At 42.5% G+C, this 13656-nt stretch overlaps 1 protein-coding gene across 1 annotated transcript in view; it reads right to left on the bottom strand.

Annotated features, from left to right (window-relative positions):
• col16a1 (collagen, type XVI, alpha 1) overlaps positions 1-13656 on the bottom strand; it is a 64046-nt gene that overhangs the window by 33671 nt on the left and 16719 nt on the right. Inside the window, exons 4-8 of the mRNA XM_070985397.1 lie at positions 12533-12656; positions 11466-11747; positions 10790-10870; positions 7468-7536; positions 3165-3197 (exon numbers count right to left, since the gene is read on the bottom strand). Of these exons, the coding sequence (XP_070841498.1) occupies positions 3165-3197; positions 7468-7536; positions 10790-10870; positions 11466-11747; positions 12533-12656 (589 nt within the window). The remainder of the gene's footprint in view (positions 1-3164; positions 3198-7467; positions 7537-10789; positions 10871-11465; positions 11748-12532; positions 12657-13656) is intronic.

Genomic DNA, 13656 nt, shown 5'->3' with positions numbered 1-13656 from the left:
GACACATACCAAATAAGGAAAACCATTATAAATAACTGAAGCATTTTTAGTGGAAGTGAGTAATTAAAGCCAAATCCCTCACCCAGTGTTTCTGGGAGTCGCACCAGCAAGTTTGCATATAGTGAGGCAGTGAGTATGAGCTTGCTGAGACGATGAAAGCGGGATAGTAACAGCACAGAGACAATGTGTAATTCTACCTCCTCTCCCCCGCCAGCCCCTCCCTCTTACGAGCTACAAATCTATCAATGGCTGGCTCGACCAGCTGCAATGACGACTCACTCTTTCCGTGCTCCTGTCTGACCGTGGGCTTAGCTGAGTCCTCATATAGCTCCAAGTAAATACTCAGCCGCTTCGCCTCTATTGCTTATTCTCTGCATTTAACTTTGCAATGGAAAAGTCAGATTGCTGCGAAAGAGCAGCAAACTGTGGCGGACTGTGCATTATAAAATGGCACTGAAATGTCCTTGTAATTGAGCCCGCTTTGCTGTCGTTACCACTCTTAATGAATTTAGATTAATTAACTGAGAGCAGAGCTGAGGATGTCGGAACACCAAAAAAACACTACGCTCACTGTCTAACACACTGTTTTCTCCTTGGGCTTCGTTCCCGTTGTATTTATACTGTATGAGTTCATATTTGTACTATGAGATGCAGTGATAAGCATCCAAGCTGTGTGTGTGTGTCTCTCTCTAGTTTGTCCTCCTTGTCTGTTTTCACTCAGGCGTTTTGAGCTGAACTGTCGGTCTTCCTGGGACACTCTCTCTCTCTTTCTCCCCTGGCTGTTAGAGTTTCATTCCAGATGTTTCGGATCTGGATCTTTGTCCTCCCTGAGACTCAGCCTCTCCTCTCATCTCTCGCTCTCTCTGGTGTGCACGTTGTCCTCGCCCCCCCCCACCCTGTGTGTGTTTTTCTTTCCTGTCTCCTTTCTGTGTGAATGGTGTGCCTGAGCTTTGCCTCTTGTGTAACTGTGTAGTTTGTCATCTTTCCAGGTCTCCGTGGTGGAGAGGACGCTGGGTGGCTCAGCTCCTATCTGTTTGGAGGCACCTGGAAGTAGCTTGACGCATTACCTCCTCCATTGCTCTTCCTGAGGTTTCGTCCATGTTTATCCCCCATTGAGAGAGTTTTTTGGGTGAATTTGCCCTTATCTGAAAGGGTCTAAGGATAGAGGGTGGATAGAGGGTGTATGTGGTGCAGACTGTAAAGCACTTGGGGGCAATTTTGACATTGAAATTGATATTGGACTATAAAATTGCATTGCATTGCTAACTTGCAGCAATAACTTCGGTTTCAAATGAGTGGGATCTCTTCATGCACAATAAATTGCAATACTACGTTAACTTGCTTGTTGGCAGTACAGTTCATAGACTGTAGAGAATGAAACATCCCAATGCAAAAGTTCATTGTAAGGTTTTATCAATTCGAGACATACCCTTTAGTGTTAGCATGAGTATCTTAAGGTTACATTAAGTGTTTCCAAGATTTGCCTTTAACACTGTTGGCAGACACAGAGCTACGTTAGCATGCATTTGGAGTCATGTTTCATATTCTCCGCTTGTTTTGGTCTTTACCTACTACTAGTTCTTAGTTACTAAACGCTGAATACTCCAAAGGCTTCTGTTAACTGGCTAGTTGTTGAAACACTCTGTGGAGGGTTAGGGACATTACAAGCAATGCTTTTCATGCTACACATGGTCATTTTATCCATAGGTAATGCAGTGCACAAATATTGATTGGTGCAGTTTAGTCTATCTGTTTCTATATCATTATCCAAATATCGAACATCTCAATACACAGGCACTCAAAACTATGCTCATGTATTAGCTTTAACATCTCAAAAGGCTGAAGTTTTGGCACCACCGTCGTGTCAGTGAGCCTCGTTCTTTGGTACTGAACATCCCAGTGGGCTCATTTTTTTGGCATCGTCTCTCTAGCTGCCAGGCACTGAAACAACAAGGCGAAGAAGGAGCACATGCTAATGAAAATCTAATATCAGTATACACAGATTTTCAAAATATGTAGTTTTGGTTAGATTTGGGGTTTATGTGTCAGTGCCAATTTGGATGTAGATGATGGGATTTCAGCTCTGGAATATCCCTCTGTTTTGATATATTCCTGCCGATTGGAGGAGCTGAGCCTTTTGATTTACATTACCAAGAAGCTGCTATAATGTGGTGGGAACGGGGTATTTAGGAAAAGGTGAGTGGCATGAACTCTGTGATTAAAAACTAACTGAGCTTTAGGATTGTGCAGCAGAAGCCGTATCTTCCCCCATATTGAGACCATTTGGGACCATAATGACGTTAATACAGAGGCCTGCTTAGCATATTTGTGTTACAGTGCATAATATCAGGTAGTATTATCAATTGACTGATACTATTTTACTCTGAAAAAATGTAATTTGACGAAACTATATTCACAGAAGAGATGAAAAGTCACTTTTGTTTCTTGGTAAGTGTGTTCCCCCCAGTGGCAAGGCAAGCTGTGCGCTCCAACCCAGGTAATAACCTAGATTGAGGAAGTCACGGGAGGCGACCAGCTGCATTAGTAAGCGCACACAGGAGCAACATAATGAAGCGTCTGGAGTTCTGTATTCTATTTGTGAACAGAACATGCCCATTGTAGGTGAATGACAAAATTAATAGGCAGCAGCAACTCCCGACTGAGACTCAGCGCATAATGAGGTGTAAATCAGTCCTTGGTCAGTCAGCAAGCTGAAAGGAGGAAGGAGGAAATAGAGATAGACTATTTCTGTTTCCAACCCAATGCACAAAACACACACACACACACACACACACACACACACACACACACACACACACACACACACACACACACACACACACACACACACACACACACACACACAGCATAAATGTGCACACATATACACACATATGGCCTGCATATCCTTTATTCATCCATATATTTGCTAATTCTGGACCCTATTTCAGGCTGGAAGGGTACACAATGGACTAATGACCAGTCCATTTGGACTGGCAAGAGTCTCCAATGTACCTAACCTGTTTGTCTTTGGACCGTGGAAGCTTGAGGCCTGCTTTGAGGCGACCATCTTGGTCTAAGCCACTGTGGCGTCCCATAAGTCTCATTAGAAACTCAAGTCAACTGTACTGTGTGTATGTGTGGGTGTGATCTGAGAGGCTTACTTTCTCTGCCACATCCTTGGATGCAAAAATCTCCTGCTGGTGGAAAGAAGGAAAGACAGACAGACAGAAAGACAGAAAGAAAACGAACATCAGGCCTTTTCTTCCTTTCACATCATATCTTAACATGACCCCAGTAACAATTTGGCTTCACATTGACGATGATGTTGGTGGTTTCATGGTCAAAAGTGACTCAAAAAATATCAAACAACCTGAATCAAATAGCTTTGAAGACCATTCACAAAAATATGATTTAGTCTGGTTTTCTCCACCGTGGCAGCAATATAACCTATTTCCTGTTTCAGCCCTACTTCTTGTTCAAAATGTATCAAGAAATGAATCCACATTTTCAACATTCTTCTCAATCCATTGAGCATATAGTTGATATTCCCAGTCAGTGGCTGCCGCGCTGCAGTTCACAGTGACTGAATCTCTTGAAGATCTTCCCTGAAATGGCAGCAGTTGCATTTGAAAGTCTCCCTAATATCAACATCATATGACATCTTTGGCAGGAGCAAGCTGTTGTTTCCATGTTGCATGTGCAGTGCATCCCTTTAAACCTTGCTGGCATTACAATTCATTGCATCAGATGCACAACAGAGAAAGGAGAAATAAGGGCCATCTTGATTACACATGGGTCATTAACAGCCATTGTCTATTCTGTGAGTGGAAAACAAGATGAAAGAGGATGAGGAGGGAGAGAAAGAAAAGTGTTCTACCTCTTGAGCCCAGAGACAAATGGAGAGATGGACCCTGCTGTGCATAGAGCTACTAATCAGACAAAAAAAAGTCAATAGCAAGACATACGCAGGAAGTACTGAACAAATGAACACAAACAATTTGTTCAAGGTGGCAAGGAGAGAAATCAGGAAGAGTTTCAGCAAAGAGAGGAGGGGAGATGACATTTTCCACCTGGTTTTGGACTTCGACACAAAAAGTTGAAGTAGAATCACACTGAGAACGAGGAAACATGACACAAAGAAGCCTTTGCGCCTTCTGAGGACTATATAGCCTTTCAACTGGGAGCTGGGTTGAAAGCAAGAGAAAATACGTGTTGAAAGATATGAAACAGTGTGGGTGAGATTTGTCATACCTTAGGGAGACAGTAAGCGCTGTGAGCCACACAGACAGAAGCAGTGGCACGCAGCTGTGCATCAAACCTGATTTCGACTAGCTGTTGCAAAGACTGATTGTTTAACATCAGCAGAAAATGGAGTTTGTTTCTGTTTGTCAGGTAACTAAGTCCTGGAATCCTCAGCTTGAGGGGGCAGTCACCGCAAACTAATGCTGTGCGGCTAAAACTTGTTGAAACCAACAGAACTTAATTTCAGATGCCAGTGGAAATCATAAAGATGCCAAACATGCCAAACATGTCCATGTCAGTGTAAAATATAATCAACATATCAAGAATATTTCAATTTGACAGAATGGTGTAAACATCAAAAGCTTGGTTTGGCTGAGTCTTGGGTTGAATATTTTGCTCAGAGTGAGCATCATTCAACTGTCTGACAGCATGGAAAAGTGGTTCAAATCTTTGGAAATATGTTTATTTGCTTTCTTGTTGAGCATTAGATGAGAGGATTAAATTTAAGGCTACAGCCAGCAGCTATTTAGCTTGTCTTAACTAGCTCAGTTTAGCTAGCATGACTGAAATAATTCACACTAATTAAAGTAACTAGCTATGCAACATGTTATACAATATCTCATTGCTGTAATTTCAAGAAAACCAGTGCAGCCTCCACAAAGTTACTGTGTCCAGCATGTAACTCCCTGCAAATTCATATACCCTGTTGGTACACTTCAATTGCTGTGCAGATTAAATGAAAGACAAAATTAAGTGACCCTTAAAGGTGCTGGTAGTCAAGTTTTCTGATCTTCAAACAGAGCCAGGCTAGCTGTTTGCTAACTCTTAGCAAGAAAATAATAATAATAATAATAATGATAATGATAATAAACTTTATTTTTATAGCAATTTCCCGGACAATGTAACAAAGTGCCCTAAAAGAAAAAAATAAAACCAGCTAAGGTGGATAAAATGAGACAAGGCCAAGGACATGAGGACAGAGGAAGGAAAGGCAATAAAATCAGCTAAATAAGTAATATGTAAGTAATATAAATATGTAAATAAAACATATATCAAGCATTTGAAAAAGATTTAACTAAGAAGAAAAGATTTAAGGAGAGATTTAAAAGAAGCCAGAGCCTTAGTGTGTCTGAGTTCAGTCCGCAGAGAGCTCCATAATGTGGGGGCCCTGTCACCCTGAGTCACACACTGTGAGCTGGGAGGAACCAGCAGGGCTCCATCTATGGATCGTAATGGTCGAGAGGGCACATACCAGGTCAATAAATTAGAAATGTATATGGGAGCTAAGATGTTTAAGGCCTTAAAAGTAAGCAATAAAATTTTAAAATCAACTTGAAATTTAACAGGGAGACACTGTAGGGAGGCAAGCACAGGGGTGATGTAATCAAGCCTCTTTGTCCCAGTAATAGACGAGCAGTAGCGTTTTGTTCCAACTGCAGATGGTGGAGGGAACACTGGAGGACACCCTTTTCTGAATGACACTGCAATAATCAAGCCGAGAATAGATCATTCTAGAGATTGACTCACAATACAATGACAATACCAACCACCAACCGCCACCAACTTTACAAGATTTGGGTGTGTTATGTTAGTTACAGGCTACAGAGGTCTAGGTCTATCAAAGTTTTAGTCCTGAACCGGCACACTGACCCAAGTGACATCACATGAGGCAATTTGCCAGACTTTGTGCAGCTCCCTCTTAAACATTTTCCACACATTCAGTCTCAACTCCCCAAGACCTTTAACAGACTTTCTTGTGTAAAAGTTCCCCTTGAAGGCTGCTTAAGGAGTAAAAAGGGGGAAACTGTGTGTTACAGGGTTAATAAAGGAGCACACACGTGACAGAAATGGTGATTCACCGACAGATAACCCCAGTTTAACCTGTGCTCACTCCGCAGTCAAAATGTAGAGTACTCTTTCCACATACGAAACACATGACATTCCAAGTACTCTGAGTTTCATATGTCGCTCCGTAAGTTTAATGGAAGCAGTGCTGTGGCTCAGAAACATCTGGCCTGCACACTAGAATCTTGGACTTTTTTTCATTTACTGTGTGCAAAGGTACAGACACAAACAGAAACAACTCAAGTTAGTGTGTGCATGTGCGTCCGTGGTTATGAAACAGAGCAAAACAAAAAGGAGATAGAATAGATATAAAAATGGGAAAATATGACAGAAATGTGTCTGGGCTGCATTCATGGCTGTTATGAATCTGTTACACAGTAATCAGGAAGATGGTTGTAATGCTACTAGGCCTGGAACATTACACTATAAAAGTCTAAACATCATAATACACATATTATATTCAGTCCACAGTCAACTGATAGGAGAGGAGAAGGAGAAAGAATGGCAGCTGAGAGAGAGAGAGAAACACAGAGAGAGACAGGATGCCTGAGTTAGTGTAACTGTGTCTGGCTGAAGCCATCTCTGGGATTGATTACTGTGTCCTGAAGTCTGCCAGAGCACTAAGTTAACACCAGCACTCCACAAGACAAACACCAGGCCCTAATGAATAGATAATTGGATATAGATCCCATTAATATGAATGATGAAACAAGCGGGTATGGAAGCAAAAATAAATTGCCTTTACGTTATATTGGACAAACTTCATGTATCAGGCTGCGTTGAAGCGACCGTAAAAAAGCACCGTGGAAATTTGTGGAAAAACTGCTCCCATGTGTTGCACAAGGCTCTATTTGTCATGCATTCGACACTGCCCGCCGACACTTTGAACGATTGCTACCAGCAGACTTAACTGAACTGAAGTCGTATAAAACTCAGACTGCAGCAGAGTAGAAAACATGTTTTCCTCAGCAGAGTTTCAAAGGAAAACAACTGCGCCATTTGGTTCAAGTCCTACAGGCCAGTGTTTGCTTCCCAGCAGGATCATCTAGGACGACTCGACCTGTCTAAAGAACAAAGCTGTTTGAGGCCAAGCGCTTCTCCATGTCTGTAAGCCTGTCTCATGGCAACCGTGTAATGTGATCATTTGTGATGGAATCATCAGTGTTTGTGTTTGTCCCTCAATTTATTTCTGGATCTTAAGTGTTTGTATTTGATTTTCCAATGACTAAAGCTTAAGAGGTGTATTCTCAGTGGTGTTTGGTGTATGCAGTTTGTGTGTGATCACACGTGTTTTGCACTGTTGTTTTTTCTGTCGGACTGTTGAAATGTCTCTCTTTGTGTGGTTTTGTGAGTCGGTGGGTGCAGGCTTTGATTTACCTGGTTGAAAGTGTTTTCCAACAGGTCATTTTCAGCAGCACGGCGGCTCTTCGGAGCGTCTGGTGGGCACTGCAAACGTACAATGAACACATAATTTCAGATAAGGTAAAATAACACTTTGGTTTTTTCCAGCCTGAATCCTATAATTCCACTCTGGGCGGGATCTGAAAATCGGACATAAAAACTTCCCCTGCATTTTGTGCGTCCTGATGCTGGTTGAGTCATTTGGCAGACTCCAGAGATCTGACCTGAAGTACAAAAGTGAAATATTTCCTGATTTAGTCTGATGCTTCACTGTGTATTTGATGTGTTGCAGCAGTAGCTCTGTCTGTAGGGGGCTTGGCCTGGGATCTGGAGGGTTGCTGGGTCAGGTCCAGCTTGGACCATGTTACAGAGTGTGAACAGGTAGCTGGAGAGGTGCAGGTTCACCTCCTTGAGCAAGGCACCACACCCTTAACTGCAGCCCCATCACTCTGACATCCCTCCACTAATGAGTATCTGTAGGTTCTGTTTGTGTAATGAAAATACAACAATAGAGCGTAAAAACTGAATTTCCCCAAGCAGGATTGATAAAGTGCTAAACTTTTTATTTAGTTCCAATGTTTGCAATATTGCAAGACACATTTTCTCTAGGATGTCTCTTCCTGTAGAAACAATGGAAACATCCTGTGTTGACTGTTTTAAGGAAGTAGTTATTTTGAGTGAAACTGTGATCTTTTCCGAAACCTAACCAAGCAGATTGATGACTGAGCCAAGCCAAAGTGACGTCACCAGTCACCAGCTGGTGTATTACACGCTTTGGTGTGATAGTGGGTTGCATGTGGTGAACCTTGCTACATCCTTGCCTTTTGAGGAGGCCCCTTTCATACCCAATCATGATACTATCACCTGTTACCAATGAACCTATTACCTATTTTGTTTGTAGTACGCACAGAATTGAACCTTTTTCCAAACAGGCCTCGGATGTTTTCCTCCAGTGGAATTACTCAAGCCTAGCTGAAGAAGTGTAGCCAGATTAGTTTTATTGGACATTCAACTACAATGTCACAAGGACTTGGCAGCCTAGGAACCTGGAGGGCTCCTTCATGAAATAGTCTGGAGTTACAGGCCTGCACCTCCCATGCCAGCAGACAAAAACAGACTGCTTCAGTAGGCAAAACCTCCATCTGCTGCTGTGATAAGAACTGATTTTTAATAAAATAATCATCTTTAAAGAAGATGATTGCGCCTGATGTTAGCATCTCACATCCCTTTTTTCTGATAACTAAATCACCTGCTTCCCCTCACTATCATCCACTGAAAAAAAGTCTTATCTCACTGTTTATATCTTTTATTCATCTGTTTGATTGTTCTCTGCATCATTTATATTCCTGATTAATTCTTTATTTATTCACTTATTAGGAGGCATTTATCTATAAATAAATGTCCTCATTTATCAGCAAGAAGGTGTATTTATGTTCAATTAGCCTCTTCTCTATTTTGATGAGGCTTTTTTCTGACGCCTGAATACAATAAATGCACAAAAAACAGATCAAGAGAGGAGATAGACAGAGAAGAGGAAGAAAAAGAACAACAAATAGCGTAATTGTATTCCTGAAGCTGCAATAGAGAGCAAGCAATTTTTTCAATTAGGGTTTCAGTCACACTTTAGGAGTAAACAATATTAGCAGCTGACGTGACAAAACTGCACACAATCGAGCCGTTGTTAATTGGCACTGATAATAAAAGCTTTTTCATATGTGTGTAAGCTTAAGTTAAATAATTAACTGCTATTGGGAACACAACAAATGGAATAACTGCAAATTTTCTTGTGAAGCAGCAGCAACAGGTGTCTTTCGATTAGGTTTAGAAGAGGTAAGAAGTGTCTCAAAATTGCTCCAATAATTTTTTCAGTGGATAAGTTGAAGTGTGGAAGGCACCTTCTGACTGAGGTTAAGATTCGTGTGAGCCTGAAACCTCTACAGAAATCATTTTAAGGCCACGGCAAAGCCTTCTCCTGAGATGATGTTCCACACTCATACCCATCTTTGCCCCATGCTGGGGCTGGGGTGAGAGCAATAAGTCACTCTGGCAACTGGGACAACTGGTTAAAATGGGTTCATTTGAGCTGCCATAAAAGGTCCAGGCCCCTTGCTGAGATGCATCAGCACTACTGACTCATCCTTGTGCAAGCCACTGAATCCCTGGGCAGCTGCTGCTGAACAATCACACTTGTTAAAGCACGTTGACGTTTCCAGAAATATTTATTTGCTTCCTGGTCCAGTTAGATGAGAAGATTAATGCATCATTGTCATATCAGTTAAATATAAATATAAATATAAATATACACCTACAGCCAGCAACCAGATAGCTTGGCTTTGCACAAAAACTGGGAACAAGGGGAAACAGCTAGCCTGGCTCTGTCCAAAGGTAAAGGGAGTTAGCCAACCAGCACATGCAAAGTTGGCCAATTAAAGGTCCAGTGTGTAGGATTTAGGGGCATCTAGCAGTGAGGTTGTAGACTGCATTGCCAGTGTTTAGTTTGTCCTCTCTGGGCTACTGTACAAACACGGTGGAGCACCATGGTGGACTCTGTAGATGAGGACCAGCTCCCTCTGCGGGTATAAAGAGTTATGTTTTAAGGTAACGAATATGCAGCGATTCTTATTTTCAGGTGATTACACACTAATGAACACATGCTTATGATATTATATTCAATTTCTGTCATGTTCTGCCAGTAGATCCCATAATCTTAAATATTGGACCTTTAACACATTATATCTCATTTGTTTTATCTGTGCAAAAATAAAGTAAGACTGACAATAAGCCATTTTTTAGAGGGTTATGTCCTGAACAAATTCTTGGCTAGTTGTTAGGCAAACAGCAGAGACTCCAGGAAAATACTGCCTCCAGCCAAGAAATAATCCAGCAAATAATCAGTACCCAATAACAAAAGGCAAACTTAAATTTTTTTTTTTGTATGGATCAAACAAACACGATGTAACATGTTACCCAATGTTGATTAAATCTGCTGAGTGGTGGGAGGGAGCTTCATACATAACCAAGCTAGCTTTTTCCCTGTTTCCAATCCTAAGCGATGCTAACCAGCTGCTGGCTGCATCCTCATATTTACTGTACAGACTTTCTCTGCCAGAAAGCAAAAAGAGTATTTCCCAAAAAGGTGAACATTTCTTCTAAATTTCAAGTTTGCTTTTCTTTGCATTATATAAGCTGCTGCAGGACAGAATTTAGCGTAGAGCAGCTGTGAAGAGTCTGTGCGCCACACAAATTCACTGCTATTGTTAATCATTGTTTAACAGTTAGTGAGGGTTTCCATTCTCACCCGTGCCCCAGGTATCTCACAGCAGGCCTCCTGAATGGCGAGGGAGGGGTCGCAGTACAGCATCACCTGCTGAATGTCCATCTGAGAGAGAGGGAGAGAGAGAGATTGCCATTAACTTGCAGGTCTCCGTAAGTCCTCTGGGCTGTTTATTTAATAATGTAAATAGAGTTTGAATGAGGCAGTAAACAAGGCTGAGAGCCAATTAATTTCTCATTTATATTAAGTATTAGGAAAGCACTTTGTCAGGAGGTTTACATGCATGTGTAAGTGTATGTATGAACACTTCCTGGATCTATTCAGCGTTAATAGTCCCGACTCACTACAGGCCCGTTCTCCCAGGTAGTCTGTTTCCTTTTTTAATCAGGAACAGCAACTCATTGCCTTTGATCTAAAATGCACATACGCAAGCACATATATGAATGGGCACATGTAAGCATGGAGAGAATGAAGGATGTCAGTGAAATTATTTCGCTCCGCATACAGAGAGAGACTAAAGGTAATCACACTTTTAAGTAGTAAGTTCAGATGATTTATTTACTTTGCGAAGCTTAACCTTGATCAAAAGCTCTGCAGTAGCCATGGGCAGTGGGCAGCCACACGCAGAACACTCACTCAAAAGCTCACAGAAATTCTCTCATTTCAGTATTTACTTTGCCAGTTCTACATGGATCCATACCTGCACAGGCCGAGCATCTGAAGCCTGAATGCCCAGCAGAGTGTGTCCATCAGTGGGCAGAACTCCACGGGGCTCCAGGGGTTTGGTCTCAATGGAGCTGCAGTCCACGTGGAGGGAGGCGGCCTCGTGTTGCACGCTGAGGGCCACCTTGTGCCAGCGCAAGTCCATCAGAGCCTCCACCCCCTCTCCAGTGAAAACACTGGTCATCAGGTCAGCTGCGGGGTCCACCCCCCTGGCACGCAGGGACAGGGTGCCGTCGGGGCCGCTGAAGTCTACAGAGAGCTGGTTTCGGAGGGGAGATGTGAGGGATGGGGGTCAGAGAGGTGGGGAGGGGACAACGATGAGAGGGGTGGGTGAAAAGTGATAGATGAATATGCTCAAGTGCTAATTAAACACCAAACAATGCGTTCAACATGCCAACGCATAAGAAGAATGTAGCTGTCTGACTGGCAACAAAGAGTAATATGTACATGCTGCTAGCACCTAACAAAGCTGTAGAACACAGCAGCAGAGATGAGGCAAAGGGGAAGACATATTAATTACACACGCGAGCAGTACAGCCAATCAATCACTCCTAATGAGGCAACTTGGCCTCCATCCATCATACACATTGAGTATTTAAATCTGGCCTCAGAGTCTTAGTGATTACGAGGACTCTGAGGGACTCCAGCGCTTCATCATGGAACCCACATGAATAACAATGAAGGTGAATGAAAGAAGAGAGCGGAAGATGATCGAGGGAAGAGTGACGGGGAGCGACGGGGGGGGGGGGGGGATCGGATGAAGAATAAGAGAGGACAAAAGATGCGTGGAATGAAAGCGGGGGAGAGAATTGAAAAGGTGTCACAGGAGGAAATAAATCGAAGGGGAAAGTGGATGACTATGCAAAAGAGAGATGAGAGACAGGAGGAATGAGTAGACAAAAGGCATGATGAACAAAAGGAGAGAGATCGAGGAAGAGAGAGCAAAGGGAAGGAGAAAATGAGACAGGGAAGGAGTGGTGATGGGAGGAAAGAGAGGTCGGAGCACTCAAAGCAGGCGATGAGGAAACAGAGAGTGAGCTGCACCTGTGGGTATCCCTGCTGATCAGATATCTGGAAGAGGTAGATGGTGTCTCTCAGGGCAGCTTTCTTTAAGGCCAGGGTGAAGATCAGGGTGAACTCTTCAGGTAAGCCGTGAGGAAACACCTGACTGGAACGCAGAAGTTCGGGAGGGTTGGAGAAACATCACCAGTGAATACGTGGCAGCTGAGAAATAGTGAAACTAAGTACAGCGGAGCCCCACCAACTTTATACAAATATGTCAGTCTTCCATCAGCGTTTGATATCATCTACTGTGATTGGAGGATCTTTGTCAAGTGTGAGAAAATGATGATGTCATCAGGGTTATATTGGCTTGGTCTTGGAGACTGCAAATTTATAGCACCCATTGTTACAAATTGGGATGCTAAAGATGCTATAAGATGCAATATATTTACCAAAGCTCCATCAAAGGTGCCTGTAAATAACTCCAACTGTTCGCCAGTCCACAGTCTGAAAGTATTTACTGACCTTCAAGTGTTAGTTTAACCCCAGTGACTGCACATTTTCTCTCCTCACTATGAAGCTGTGGTGTTCACAACCGACAAAACCCAGCTGTACTGTAGGCTTGCCAGATAAATTTAGGTTAGGTTACCGCTGGCTGGCAAACAGCTAAAACGATAATAAAATAAGGCACATTTCATGTCCTCAGGTAGAGGCTAAACATTTCTCCACAACTCCAGCCCCGTGTGAAGCCAACACGTCCCAGACTAGTCTCTCTACTGACTACACAGAGAAAACTGATCAATCAAGCCTCCCTGCAAGACCAAACAACCTCAAAAAATGTGCAAGAAACTGAGCATTGCTGAGACTAGTAGCTGAATTTTAAATTGTAATCCCTTTCAGTGCTTGTTAAAAAAGAAATCACATTAGTGTTAAGTGTTACAACAGTACTGTAGTTGTATAAGTCAGTAGCGTACATGTGTAGAGGCGTATATTGAGTGCATACTGTGTATACTGCATGTATTTCTGAAAATAAAGACTGTCTTTTGATAAATTAAGACAGCTGTTGGGTTCACATATCTTTCTTTGATGCCCAGACGAGTACAGTGATAAAGTGGTCTTACAGTATGCTGGCTTCCTGTGTGAGCATCTTTATATTCTAAGCATGT

The sequence above is a fragment of the Chaetodon trifascialis genome, chromosome 17, assembly GCF_039877785.1.
Source record: "Chaetodon trifascialis isolate fChaTrf1 chromosome 17, fChaTrf1.hap1, whole genome shotgun sequence".
NCBI lineage: Eukaryota > Metazoa > Chordata > Actinopteri > Chaetodontiformes > Chaetodontidae > Chaetodon > Chaetodon trifascialis.
The sequence above is the reverse complement of the archived record's forward strand: the minus strand, read 5'-3'. Positions and strand labels throughout refer to the sequence as shown.